This window comes from Camelus ferus, chromosome 10, assembly GCF_009834535.1.
Source record: "Camelus ferus isolate YT-003-E chromosome 10, BCGSAC_Cfer_1.0, whole genome shotgun sequence".
NCBI lineage: Eukaryota > Metazoa > Chordata > Mammalia > Artiodactyla > Camelidae > Camelus > Camelus ferus.
In genome coordinates, this window is record NC_045705.1 from 48916572 (window position 1) to 48929045 (window position 12474).

A 12474-nucleotide genomic window follows, 5' to 3' on the forward strand; every position below is an offset into this window, starting at 1 on the left:
TAGCAACTGTGAAAGGTAGGGTTTTATTGTCCCTTCTAAAAAACTGAGGCTCAGAGAGGTCAACTAACTTGTCGAACACTGACTTGCAGCTCAGAAGTGGCAAAACAGCATACCTCATAAGGGTAGGTACTCTGTGTCATACTCTGGTGATAGATGTTCATTCTTAAGGATACCTTAGAGTCATGAAATTTCAAACTGGGAATAGAACCTAGACTTTATTGAGTTCGGCATCTCATCTAATTGAAGACTTGTCCATCAGTGAAACTCAGGCGGCTTTGCTTATGCTGGTGTTGAAGCATTTATTTCCTCCCACCCCTATCCCGAAGATTTGCTTGGATTCATTGAAAGCATATGCATGTAAACTAGACTTGGCCAACAATAATCTACATTTTCAGTGATATATTATCAAAAAGGCAATTATCTGTAGATTTTTCTATCTTACAGGAAATTTCAAGAGCAGGAATGTCCTCCTTCACCAGAACCAACACGGAAAGAAAAAGACAAGAAAGGCTGCCATTGTGTCATTTTCTAAGAATCCCTTGAATTTTAGCTACCAACTGCCAGGAAAAGCCCTCGTCTTCTCCTCTTCTTAACAGTTTATGTCACGTTGGTACCTTTCTAGCCTTAGACAAATGATCACCATGGTAGCCTTAGACCAAGAAGCTGGCTAATCCTTTCCGTGAAGCTCATCCTATGGTCATTTCAAGACAGATTTAAAGGAAACACTAAGGCTGCTTCAAAGATACCTGATTCCTTTAAAAAATATATCTATATACACAGACACATTCTTTTTAAGGGCTTTTATTAGGGATGAATCAGTTTTGGAACCTAAGCTGTTTGCCAAGTTGGAGTCAGAGGTTGTAAAATTACTTTTAACTTCTGGAATCATATTGCCTACTGTTACTCTATATAGAAACATAGGGAGTTTTTTTTAAATGTGAATTTTTGCCTGTCTCTAAAAATTTTGATGTCAACTTCAGTTAACCTTAAGTACACTGAATTGAATCCATAAAAGTGAGACATCTCAGATCTTTACTGATGCTACAGCCTTTGTTTTCCAGTGGCCAAAATAAGAAAATGCCTATTGTATTTATAGGTTAAAAACTGTGTGTAAATCCTTCACTATTACTCCTATTCTTAAAGATAATATTCTGTGTGGCCAAATATTTGGACTCATTCTGGACTTAAGCATTTCAGTGTTCTTGGTTTTTTAATTTAACTCTTTTCACAGCCATGTTGAGAGTGAAAATAAATAATTTCTGTCTGTCTTCCTTTTCAAGTATTTCTGGATAAGGGATTCAAAAAACTAAAACTGTTTTTGTTTGTAATATAAAATAGGGAATTGATCTTTCCAGGGTCAGAGATGATTAATGTTTTTGCTATATACTTTTATACATTATTTTCTTATCAAACTAGTTAACAAGTATTTTTATATGTTTGTAAGCAAATATGCTTTCACAGCATAACTTGTGTATATGTAAAGATAAGTATTTAATTCTCACTGTTCACTTTTAACTGACAAAGAAAACAAAGTGAAAAACTACAGAAACTGTGGTAGAACCTTACTTGCTGTCCTGGTCCTGGTTGTACCCATCTTTGGCCAGTCACATAACTACACAAGAAACCTTCCCAAAAGAGTACAACAGGATGACACTGAACTCACTTCTGATGTTCCCTACTGGATTTTGGCTGTTCTATCAAGTAGTCAGTGGTAAAACTTTTAATTGACAATTAGTATAACTGTGGATGGCTTCTGTTTTTAATTCTGTGGATTGTGTTTAAACAATTCAAAAATATGTTCCTAATTTTGAGATACTGAGTGGTATTGCACAGTTGTCACTTTACTGAACGTGTACAACAGTCCTATGAAGTCTATAAGGCTTACCCTTGTATAGCTTCCGGTGCTAGAATTAAAATTGATCTGTTATCACAAGATGATGCTTGATGACTTGTTATTTTGGTGGTTTTTTGAAGGAAGGACTGTTGGAGGAAACTTATTTTGGTAGCTCTATGCCTTTTCCTTAGGATATAAATCTAAAGATCAATATTGGTTATGTAGCAGGTGAACTTGTAGTGAAATGGCTTGGTGTTTTTAGTGATTTCCTGAATATTTTCTTGAGTCTGTGTTTCTTCAACTTTTTCTATGAAGTGCTCCTGACAAAGAACCCCAACTGTAGAGGAGAGAGGAGGTGAATACATACACATGCACATAAATATACACTCTTTCTTAGGATGAAGCCTAAAACAACTGAAGCAGAGCACACAGATTTATTTGAGTGATAATTGAAACTACTGCCCAGGAAGACACCACATTTATCCTGTGGCTTTTGATGCTTTGCACTATCATGTTAGTACTTTCATTTGGGGAAGATTTTTTATTTATCATTGGTTAACTTCAGATAACAAGAAACTGTTTATATAACATTCATATTTAGTGGGAAATCTTTAATTTTATTCTAAATAGGTGATTTGTAGTAAAGCAGCCTAAAAGTTAAATTTTGTTATCTAAATCTATCTTTTTTTTTTCTCTCTGTGCTTCACTTTGAATAATTTTTATTGCTACATCTTCAAGTTGCCCAGCCTTTTCTTCTGCAGTTGTTTAATTTGCTGTTAATTCCAGCCAATGAGTTTTTCATTTTGGACCTTGAGTGTTTTTATTTATTTTTTTCTTCTTCGGTCGAAGTTCTTTTTTTTTTATCTTCTGTTTCTTTCTTCATTATATTCATGTATTTCTCTTCTCCAGCACCTCTCAACTAAGTTCCCAGAGAAGTAAGTCTAATGCCTTATCTGTTGTATATAATGGATTAACTTCTCTTCTGTGCATGTAGAATGACTCTAGCTGTGTACCATCTTTGGGAGAATAGAGGAGATAATCCCTCAAATAACTTCTGTGGGGCTTAATTCCTGGTTGAGAAAGGCTCTGTTGAATATTTGAACATGGTTATAATAGCTGTTTTTACATCCTTGTCTTTTGATTCCTTCATTTGTATAATTTTTGGATCTATTTCTTTTGACAGATTTTTCTCTAGTTATGAGTCTCATTCTCCTGCTTTTTTGCATGTCTACCAAGTTTTTATTGGGTACTGGACATTGTGTATTTTAGGTCATTGGGTGCCTAGATTTTGTTGCTTTCATGTAAGTAAAGATTGTTGGGCTTTGTTCTGGTATCCGTTTAATTTACTTGTAGTTCAGTTTGATCCTCTCAAGACTTATTTTTAAGCTTCATGCAGTCTCAAGTAGCTTTCTCCCAGGATAGTTTAGCTCCACTGCTAAGGTGTGGCCCTTCTGGGGTCTCTACTGAATGACCTGTATAATCAGTGAGGACTCTCCTCCAGTTTGGCTTGTAGGAACTCAGGCAGTTCCCAGTTCCATGTGAGCTCTGGGGAACCATTCTATTCACAGCTCCTGGGTCATTCTTTCCCTAGCCTCCTGGAGTTTCACCCTGTTAACATGTGTATCTTAATATTCAACAAAGACTTGTTGACCCTCTGCATATTTTTGGAGCTCTTTTTCTGTGTAGCTCTCTTCCTTCCAAAACTCTGTCCTGCAACTTTCAGCTGCTTCAGTCTGCCTGATCTCCATTGTCGGTCTTTTCTGCTCAGGGAAACATTTGTGCCCTGCTTGGAATCCACTATCCCCTCTGCAATCTGGAATAAGCTTCTAGGCAGAAAGCCAGGGCAGTCCTAAGGCTTAGTTTATTTATTTCTCTTCCATCAGGGATTGTAGTCCTGTGCTGCCTGGTGTATAATGTTTAAAAACAGTTGTTTCACCTATTTACTCCAGTTTTCTGTTTAAGGTAGGAGGGTAAATCCAGTTCATGCTACTCCGTGACTAGAAGCCAAAGTCGCTTCCGTTTGATTTCTATCATCTTGTAGCCCTCAGTCTGTGACTTGAAATCTTTTCTTACAAAGAATGGCCAGTCTCATGGCATGAATAGTCCTTGTCTCCCTTGTCTGTGTGGCCAGTTTTTTTCTCTGGAGATGACAAACCTTTTCTGTAAAGGACCAGTTAGTAAATACCATCTTGGGCTTTGTGGGTCATGTGGTCTCTGTCTCAGCCACTCATCACTGCCACTGTAGCACTGAAGCAGACATAAGCAATCTGTGTATGAAGGAATATGGCCATGTTCCAATAAAACCGTATTTGTGGACTCTGAAATTTGTATTTCACATCATTTTCATATGTCATGAAATATTTATCTTTTGAATTTTTCAGAAGTTCATTTAAAATTGTAAAAATCATTCTGTACAAAAACAGATGGCAGACTGGGTATGATCTGTGGGCCATGGTTTGCCAGTCCTGCTCTGTAGCACTTTTAGCATGTGAGGTTACGTTCCCAACTTTAGAATCTCTTATGTTTGTGGAAGTTGTTTCAGACAGGATTTCCTGAATTAATAGTCATGAATTTGCTCTAGGAATTTTCTCCCTATCTTGTTTGTTGATGGATTTACAATATTTCCGAGTTGGACATTATGCCCTATTGGTATTCCTTGTGCATTGATGATTCTCTAAGTTTGAAGCTTCAGTGATTTGTAACATAAATTGGTCCCTTTATATTTTGATTTTTGAAATTCAGTGTAACAACGTTGTATATACTTAAGGTCTAGCCTATTCCTTGTTTTAACTTATTTCTTTTCGCATTCCTATGTATAGTGATCCCTTTGAACAGATACCTGGCAGGTAAGTAGAAGGAGATGATGGTAAAGTGACTACTTTCAGTATCATTCAGTCACTTAAGGGTATTTAACCAGTGACTGCTTATAAAGTTTCAAAGTAATTTTTAGAAAGAAGGTATTTTAATTTGAACAGATTTCTTTGTGCAAGACTTTATTAGCTATTCCGGGGAAATGGGTAGATACGGAGCTTTCCCTTCCTACGGATTATTCAGTATCTAGTGGAGGAACACAAAGAGTGACAAAAAACAAATGCTGAGACCGTAGAGTGAAGGCAGAGGGAAAGAAGCGTGCAGAAAGTTGTCAGGCTCAGCAGGTGATGGTGTATATTCCTCCTGGAGAATTTGAGGGAGCTGAGCTTAATTAGTGATGTTTTCACTGGAGCTTGATGGACTGTGTTAGGCTTTGAGGTGGGGAAGAGAGGGAAGGGGAAGGGTGAGGTGGTGGAAAGGCTGGGAAGAAGCTCGGGCAGAAGCAGAGTTGGCAGCATGCAGGGTGTTTGCTGGGATTGGAACCTTAATCTAAAAGGTTTTTAAATTCATTGGAGAAGAAAAAAATGATAAAATTGACTGGGCTTGGGTTGTGGAGGGCTTAAAAATGATGGCCCTTCTGTATGTACTGGGAAACTGCTGGGGATTCTGAACAAGGAGTGCCTGAACCCAGTCTAACGTAGTATGAATGATGGAGAAATGTAGATTTAAGGAAGGGTGGTCAGATAAGAGGTTATTAGAATCATGGAGTCTGTTCTCTTTCCATTCGTTCTGCCACTTTTGTCTAAGCCCCTCTGATGTCACACCCATATTATTGCAGTGGCCTCTGAAGTAGTCTTTATTTCCATTTTGCCCCCCAAAAGCTGTTCTTCCAGTGCAGCCAAAAGGATCTTTTTTAGACCATAAATTAAATGTTACACTGCTGCTTAAAATCTGTCATCATCTCAATGCACTTGGACTAACATCTGAATCCCTTACCATAAGTGTACAAGGAAACTTTTTGCAGGATCTGTCATCTTCTTGCTTTCTCACATACAGGCTGATTTGCCTTCTCACACCCTAGAACATGCTGAATATGTTCCAAATGACTTGCTTCATTCAACTGTTCCAATTATCCTTTTACTCTGGGATTAGATACCACCTCCTCAGCCTTCTTTTACTACCCATTCTAATACCACACTGCCCTGTATTTACTTCATGACACTTACCCATCTGCGTTTATTTTGTCTGTCTTGTCTAACCTGTACCTTAACATCATAAGCTCTGTGAGGGCAGAACCATGTCTCTTGGGTTTTTGCTTTACCCATATTGCCTGGCATGTGCAGAAAACCACCATTTGATAAATGAATAAGGAGCACACCAACCTTCCAGTGATAGAAATAATGGTGAGTATGGCAGTTACATACAGGGTTAGTCCAGGAGGTGTTGGGGAATGGGGACTGGAGCTTGAAAGAAGAGGGTAAGACTGAATTTTAAGTGCAGATTTGGAATTGGTCTGTTTTGAGCTAATGATTGAAGCGGAGGCAGTGGATTGAAGTAGAAAGTGTGTGTTTGAGAGAAGGTAAAACTTTTGTGGAAGATGAACATTTAGGGTATCGAAAGGCCCAAATTAAAAGATTAAATGGCAGGAAAAAGCCAAGAGAAGCAGCCCTTAATTGGAAAGACGCAGGAGAGTATTTTCAAGGAAGCCGAAGGGTGGTAGAGAGCCTTGAGTGCTGTGCAAGGAGGACTGGGGAGACGGGCAGCAGTGCCTGTGTAGAGATTGCTGAGGACTTTGAGAGATTTGTTTCAGTCGTGTGGTTGTGGGAACCAGATTATAGCGGGTTGTGGTATGATTGGAGAGCAAGGGAGTGGAGGAATTACGTATGGGCTGCTATATGGAGAAATTCTCTGGCAAAATCAGAGGGTGATGCAGTTATCTTGCTTAGTGTAGGGTAGGATGTTAGAGGAATAAGAAGAAGACAGTGCAGGGCACTCAGTCATAGATATGTAGGTATAGAAGTCTGGAAGTAGATATTATTGTGTAGGTACTGAAGCATTTGAGATTCAAAAGCCTGTGGTTCGTAGGTAACATCCCTTTCTGACTAGTGAGTGACAGTGGCTTAGTGCAGTGCTTCTCAGACAGAGGTGAAGGGCCAGTTTAAGAATTTTTTGTTTAACTTTCACTGTTACGGAATGATACATTTTGTTAAATGTAATAGTAAAGACAAACTGTTAGAAAAGTAATCATACTCTTGGATATTGTGACAATGTCAAATTACTGTAAAAGTTTCTAAATGCTTTTGATTTCCGTCTCATTGTAGGATGGTAATGAAATAAGTTTGTAGAAGTTCTCTGTCTGCAGATCTCTTTCTGAGTAGCCCTAACATAGTGGGTGAGGGAGCAGGAGATCCAGGAACTTTCCGTAAGTGGCCCTTTGACTTCTAAAGAGTCTAGTAACTTCCAGGTGAAGATCACCCAGTAGAAGTCACATGCTAACACGAGAAAAAAATACTCTACTTTTATGAACTCCAAGTGTTGTAAAGAACTCGATAATGTTGAATAAGATGTTGGCCCCTTTCCCTTCTGCTAATACTAAAAATTATTTGAAGTAAAGGAAGACTTTAAGTATATAACAGTTAAAACATGAGAATTATTACCTTAAATGTTAGTACTATTAAAATATGAGAATATTTAAGAATAATTAAGAATGTATTCTGAGTTTTCTGGAGAATTTATAGTATGAGAAAATGATACTGATAGATGAGGAATGCTGTCTCATGTTACAACATGAATGTTGAGTGAAAAGTCTGTAATTGCATTTTGCTCTGATGATACCTGGGTAAAAGTACTGCATGTTTATTTTATTTGTCAGGGCATTTTGAGTCATAAGTGACAGAAATGCAACTCAAGCCAGCTTTAACTGGGCACTTACTGGTTGATGAGGAAGCGAGGGACTGGTAGGGTAAAACTGGCATTCAGTGACCCCCATTGCCAGGGTATCGTCAGGATCCACTCTCAAGGTGAGAACTTTGGGGTAGGGAAATCCTCTAGTGTAAGAACGCTTGTGACAAAGCCTGAGGCCAGAAAGCGTGAAAAGACTGGCCCACTCTCACAGCTATTTATGGGCACAGCAGTGGTTTGAACTCAGGTTCCCCGTGCTTAACCATTACAGCTTCTGCCTCTGCCCGACAGAGCGTGTAAGACCTTCAAAACCGACAGTGTTTCTGAAGCAGGTATGCTGTTATTTAAATTCGACATTTTAGTATAGATCTTTTGCTCACAGATTTCAAAGGATTTAAATTGAAAAATTATCTTTGTGCTCATTAGCATTCAGCTGCTATTTATAGTTGGTTACAGCATCTCATTTTCAAAAGGGACTATTTTATTTTCATTCATTCTCCCTACTTGCGGCAATATGAAAAACAAAATGAATTCATTCTATTATGAAAATTAATAGTACCAAACAGTGGAATCTCTAGGTCTTCCTTGATTCTGTGTTATAATTAGAGGTTATACATTTTTGTTTAGTCTTATTTGGACAGTGCTGTCTATTTCTTAGGATATGAATATTTAACTCTTGGGGGAAAGGAACAGACCGTACAGTCCTGATACAATTTGATATTTAACTCCTTTAAACTATTGTCTGAAACATGTGGACTGTTTTTAGGTCACAGAAATAATTTGACATGAGAATTTTTATGTCTTGACATTTTAGCGGCAGACTTAACCTGGATTAAATTTCTGGAGAATTGTAGTCATGTGAGAATGTATAATGTATCCCTAAGTTCCTGGAAGAAGTATACAGACCATGACTGTGCCTAAAACATGTTTAATACACAGAGGTCAAATTAAAAACAGCACAAAATCTTAAAATTTTTTCAATTCTGGGTCTGAAGAAGCCCAGACTTTTATTTTCATTTGCTACAACAGAGTTCCTTCAAATAATGCACTGGCAAGTTGACAGGTGAGTGACCCCATGTCTGGCTGGGGAATATATCTCTGAACTTATTGTCATCTTATAGTGTGAATGTAAACTGAAGTCCAAGTGGTTTGGCATTGATAAAAATATTCACAAGTATAGTTGTTCTTTATATGGCAATTTTTACTGGGTGTCTGATAATCTGTTTACTTTCTCAAGTGGAAGTCCAAGCAGATTTCATTTTTGTATTAAAAAGTCTTTATTTCCAAAATGATTAGTTAGCCAGAAAAACTATAAACCACCTAACACAAGACTTTGGTAAGAAAGAGATCTGACGCTTATAAATTCCCCCTTGGAAACAAACAAAAGAATAACAACTTATGTAACAAGAAACATGTTACCCATTCTCAGCCATTAACCAGTTGCCTGGTTTTAAGTCTCCAAAATGAGGATTAAAATGTACCCAGTAGACACCAGATAAAAACTTGAGAAACTAGGGTGGCTTGTCCTTAGTTGCTTAGGAATTGCTGTTATATGGAACTTTGATTTTCATAGGTGAGAGGAAAGGTGCCTCCAGACAGCTAACAGTAAATGTTGCAAAAGCGGGCAGATTCTGTATCAGGACTTATTTTTTTCCAAGTAGAAAATTAAACCTCTTATTTCTTTATATTATGCTGCTTTGTTCAGGGAGAAAGCAGTTCATTTAAGGATGAAAAAAATAATAATTTTGGAAACAACTCAAACCTCCAGAAAGCTCAGGGATGTGGTAATAATGGTAAGAATGAGGGAGCAAAAGGCATATCTTTTGCTAAATGTGATTGAAATGGATAACAGTTGTAAAAAAGGCCCAACTTTCTGAACACTGAATTCGTTTAAAACTAAAACACAAAAGATAGACCCAATGAGTTTATTGAACAGTCTCTCTTGTGTTATAAAGAAAATAGTACAGATCAAGGCTATAGCATATATATATATATATATATATATATATATATATATATATATAGTGTCTGGAACTATCTTTAGTGTATTCAAAGCATTGTATGCATCTCATCCATGGTACGTATTTGGATTAAGCATGATAACGAAGGCCTGAAACAAACGAAACAATAATTTCAACAACAAATGAATGAGTAAAACCTGCTGATAGACTCTTCTCAGTAAAATGTCCTTTTACACTAATCCTTGGCAGTCGGTATCCCTGAATTTGGTGTGCTTATGAGTGCTCAGGAGGGGATGGGAAACCATGACCTTCCCTGTGGTTGTGTTGGAGGACCAGACCCCTGGTGTGGAGAGCTGACACAGGTTTGACTTCCCACCAGACTTCTCTGCCAAGCTTGATTCTGTACCATTCCTTTTCCCCTAGATTTGTCTTTAAAAAAAAAAAAAATCCCAAAACTTTTCAAGTACAGAGAGAGAGAGTATTTTTGTTGAAGGAATGGCATGCTAGGCTGTGGACCAACTTAGCAAAATGTTTACATAAAGAAAACAATATTTTCTTGTTAGAAACTGGTTTGAAAACTTAAAAACCTCGCTGCGTGTCAGAAGATTTTAAAAACTCAGGTTTGGGACTTCTACAGAGGCCAGTTTTGCTGCCTTGGCCTTGGTTCTAGTAAGGATCTAGTATCAGAAGTTTTGTAAAGCTGGCTTCCTAAGAGAATTGTGTCCCCCAAACCCTGCAAAACAAGGGAAAAACAATTTCTAGACTTGGTACCTTTTCCTTCGGGTGTAAGAACTGGTTGCCTTACATTCAAATGAAGCAGCCATCACTTTTTTCCTTTGTGGTATCAGGACCAATATTAGGGGCTGAGATACATGTATTCACAACTTCTCAATGAAAGAAGAAAAGCCACCCAGCATCACGTCTGCCAGCTGTTTTCCCCAAGAGCTACTGATGACTGAGGAGACTCAACAAGGGACCCTAAGTTCCACTAAACAAGAAGAGATGGGCAAACAATAGTTTCCTGCAAGAGCAAGAAGGCCACAGACGAGAACGAGGGGAATCTGCTCTCCACCTGATCAGGAATGTTTCCTCCCTGCCACACCCTAGAACCGAAGCACAGTCATTTGCAGACACAGTGGCCTCTCCCTGTGAAGGAGGCCGGGGTCTCTGTCCTGCTGCCCAAGTGGATGCTGCAGAGGGACACAGTTCTGTTCAGTACCGGGTAGCGGACACTAACTAACTTGTGCTGCAGGAGGGCCAGCTGAGGCTGACGGAGCCCCTCTCAGATTTTGCCCACCAAGAAGTGTACAGAAGGATGTCCCTGGCATCCACAAGACTACTGGGCAGACCACACTGCAGAAAAGAAAACTAGTATACACGATTTAAATTGCCTTAAACAAACAAGCAAACAATCCAGCCATTGGTGACTGTGGGATCTAGAGTGCAGCCCTGGGAAACGTGTACCCTTGCTAACATGGGTGGACATTGCATGCTCTGATCTCCTTCTTGTCTTTACAGCTGGTAAACTGGGAGCTTTTGAACCTCTTCTTTACAGTCATGTAGCGTTCCTGAATTCCGCCTCCACATAGTTTGGTGCATTCTGACCAGGCCGTCCAGGGGCGCATCCTGCAGCCTGAAAGCATGAGAAGACCTGGTTAGGCCAGCAGACATTGCGGGAAGAACAAGGATGCTGAACTTCTGTAAACAACTGTCAACTTAGTTGTCTGGGCTTCTTGTCTGCTCTTGTTTATTTAAATAATGGCTTGAGTCCTTATTAGGGACTGTGAGCTCCCTAAAAAAAAAAAGCCATAAATACTTTGCAGTTTTTTCCCATCAAGGGGTGGAGTCTGCTTCTGCACCTCTTGAATCTGGGCTTGGCTATATGACTTGCTTTTGGTCAGTGGGACCTGAGCAAACATGGCTTGGAAACAGCTGTCAGGAACTTTTCCACCACTGTGTAAGCAAGCCTGGCTATCTGCTGGAGAGAACACATGGAGAGAGGCCCCAGGAGCACAGGTGAGGCCAGTCGAGACCTTCAGCCCCAGGTGAGCCATCAGCTGACAGCACCCACTTGGATGAGCCTAAGCTAGACCCCAGAAGAATCATCCAGCTGACTCAGCCAAAGTCCCTGCCCTATAGAATTGTGTTAATTTCATTTGTTTTGGGGTGGCTTCTTAATGCAGCAACCACTCAACGAGCAGTTAATCACTTTCTCTTATGCATTGCTCCCCCAAGGACTTAGCTTCCCCCCTGTGCTAAGTAAACTCAAATATAATTTGTTTTTCCTCTATAGATAGGTTTGCCTTTCTTAAGACTTTGCTGACCCCTAGATTAGGTTACATCTTTGGGTAAAAACAAAAAAGCTTCTGTAGTGCTTTGTATGCTACTCCTTTGTAAAACCAATCACAGTTATGATTATCCAGTCAATACTAAGCTAAGTTTCACAGCATAGTGCTTGCCTGGCACATAGTTGGGCATAATGAATGTTGACTGGCCTCTGACCACCATGTGCAACAGACAGCATTTTGGTATGGGAGTGTCTCCCTAGTGGAAAGATTGTGAGCTTCAGGTAGCTCCTTGTAACTGCACTTCTCTCATTGTCCTAGGTGGAGGTGTAATGTTTTAAGGAAGAGAAAAGAAAAAGGGGTAATTTGAGCTGTACTTTTAAAAGTAGAAACCCATTAACCTTCACTTACACACAGCACCTTCGTCACCCACTCCAGGGAATCCAAAGACCATCAATTGGCCTGGACCCGAGACTGACCGTGGATCTTCCCAACTATTGTTTCATCGTTTTGCTGACGATATTGCACTCTTGGCTTGGACCAGCTTATTCAGCAGTGAGGCTCTATGCAGGATTGTTTAAGTCCTGGAATTCCCTCAAGTTATGCTGGAGGAAGGGGGACACATAATCTCTCTTCTGGGCTATACAGAAAATTTAACTGGCCTCTCTGCCTGTTTTTGCCA

The 12474-nt window shown here is 39.3% G+C and overlaps 2 protein-coding genes across 3 annotated transcripts in view; one reads left to right on the forward strand and one right to left on the reverse strand.

The window, feature by feature from the left end:
- Positions 1 to 9283, forward strand: part of RRAS2 (RAS related 2) — a 75999-nt gene extending 66716 nt beyond the window's left edge. Inside the window, exon 6 of the mRNA XM_032488974.1 lies at positions 445 to 9283. Coding sequence (XP_032344865.1) covers positions 445 to 532 — 88 coding nt within the window. The 3' untranslated portion in view covers positions 533 to 9283. The remainder of the gene's footprint in view (positions 1 to 444) is intronic.
- SPON1 (spondin 1) overlaps positions 8805 to 12474 on the reverse strand; it is a 242933-nt gene continuing 239263 nt past the window's right edge. For both annotated transcript variants that reach the window (XM_032488972.1, XM_014565301.2), the window contains exon 16: positions 8805 to 11140. In XM_032488972.1, coding sequence (XP_032344863.1) covers positions 10977 to 11140 — 164 coding nt within the window. In that variant the 3' untranslated portion in view covers positions 8805 to 10976. The remainder of the gene's footprint in view (positions 11141 to 12474) is intronic.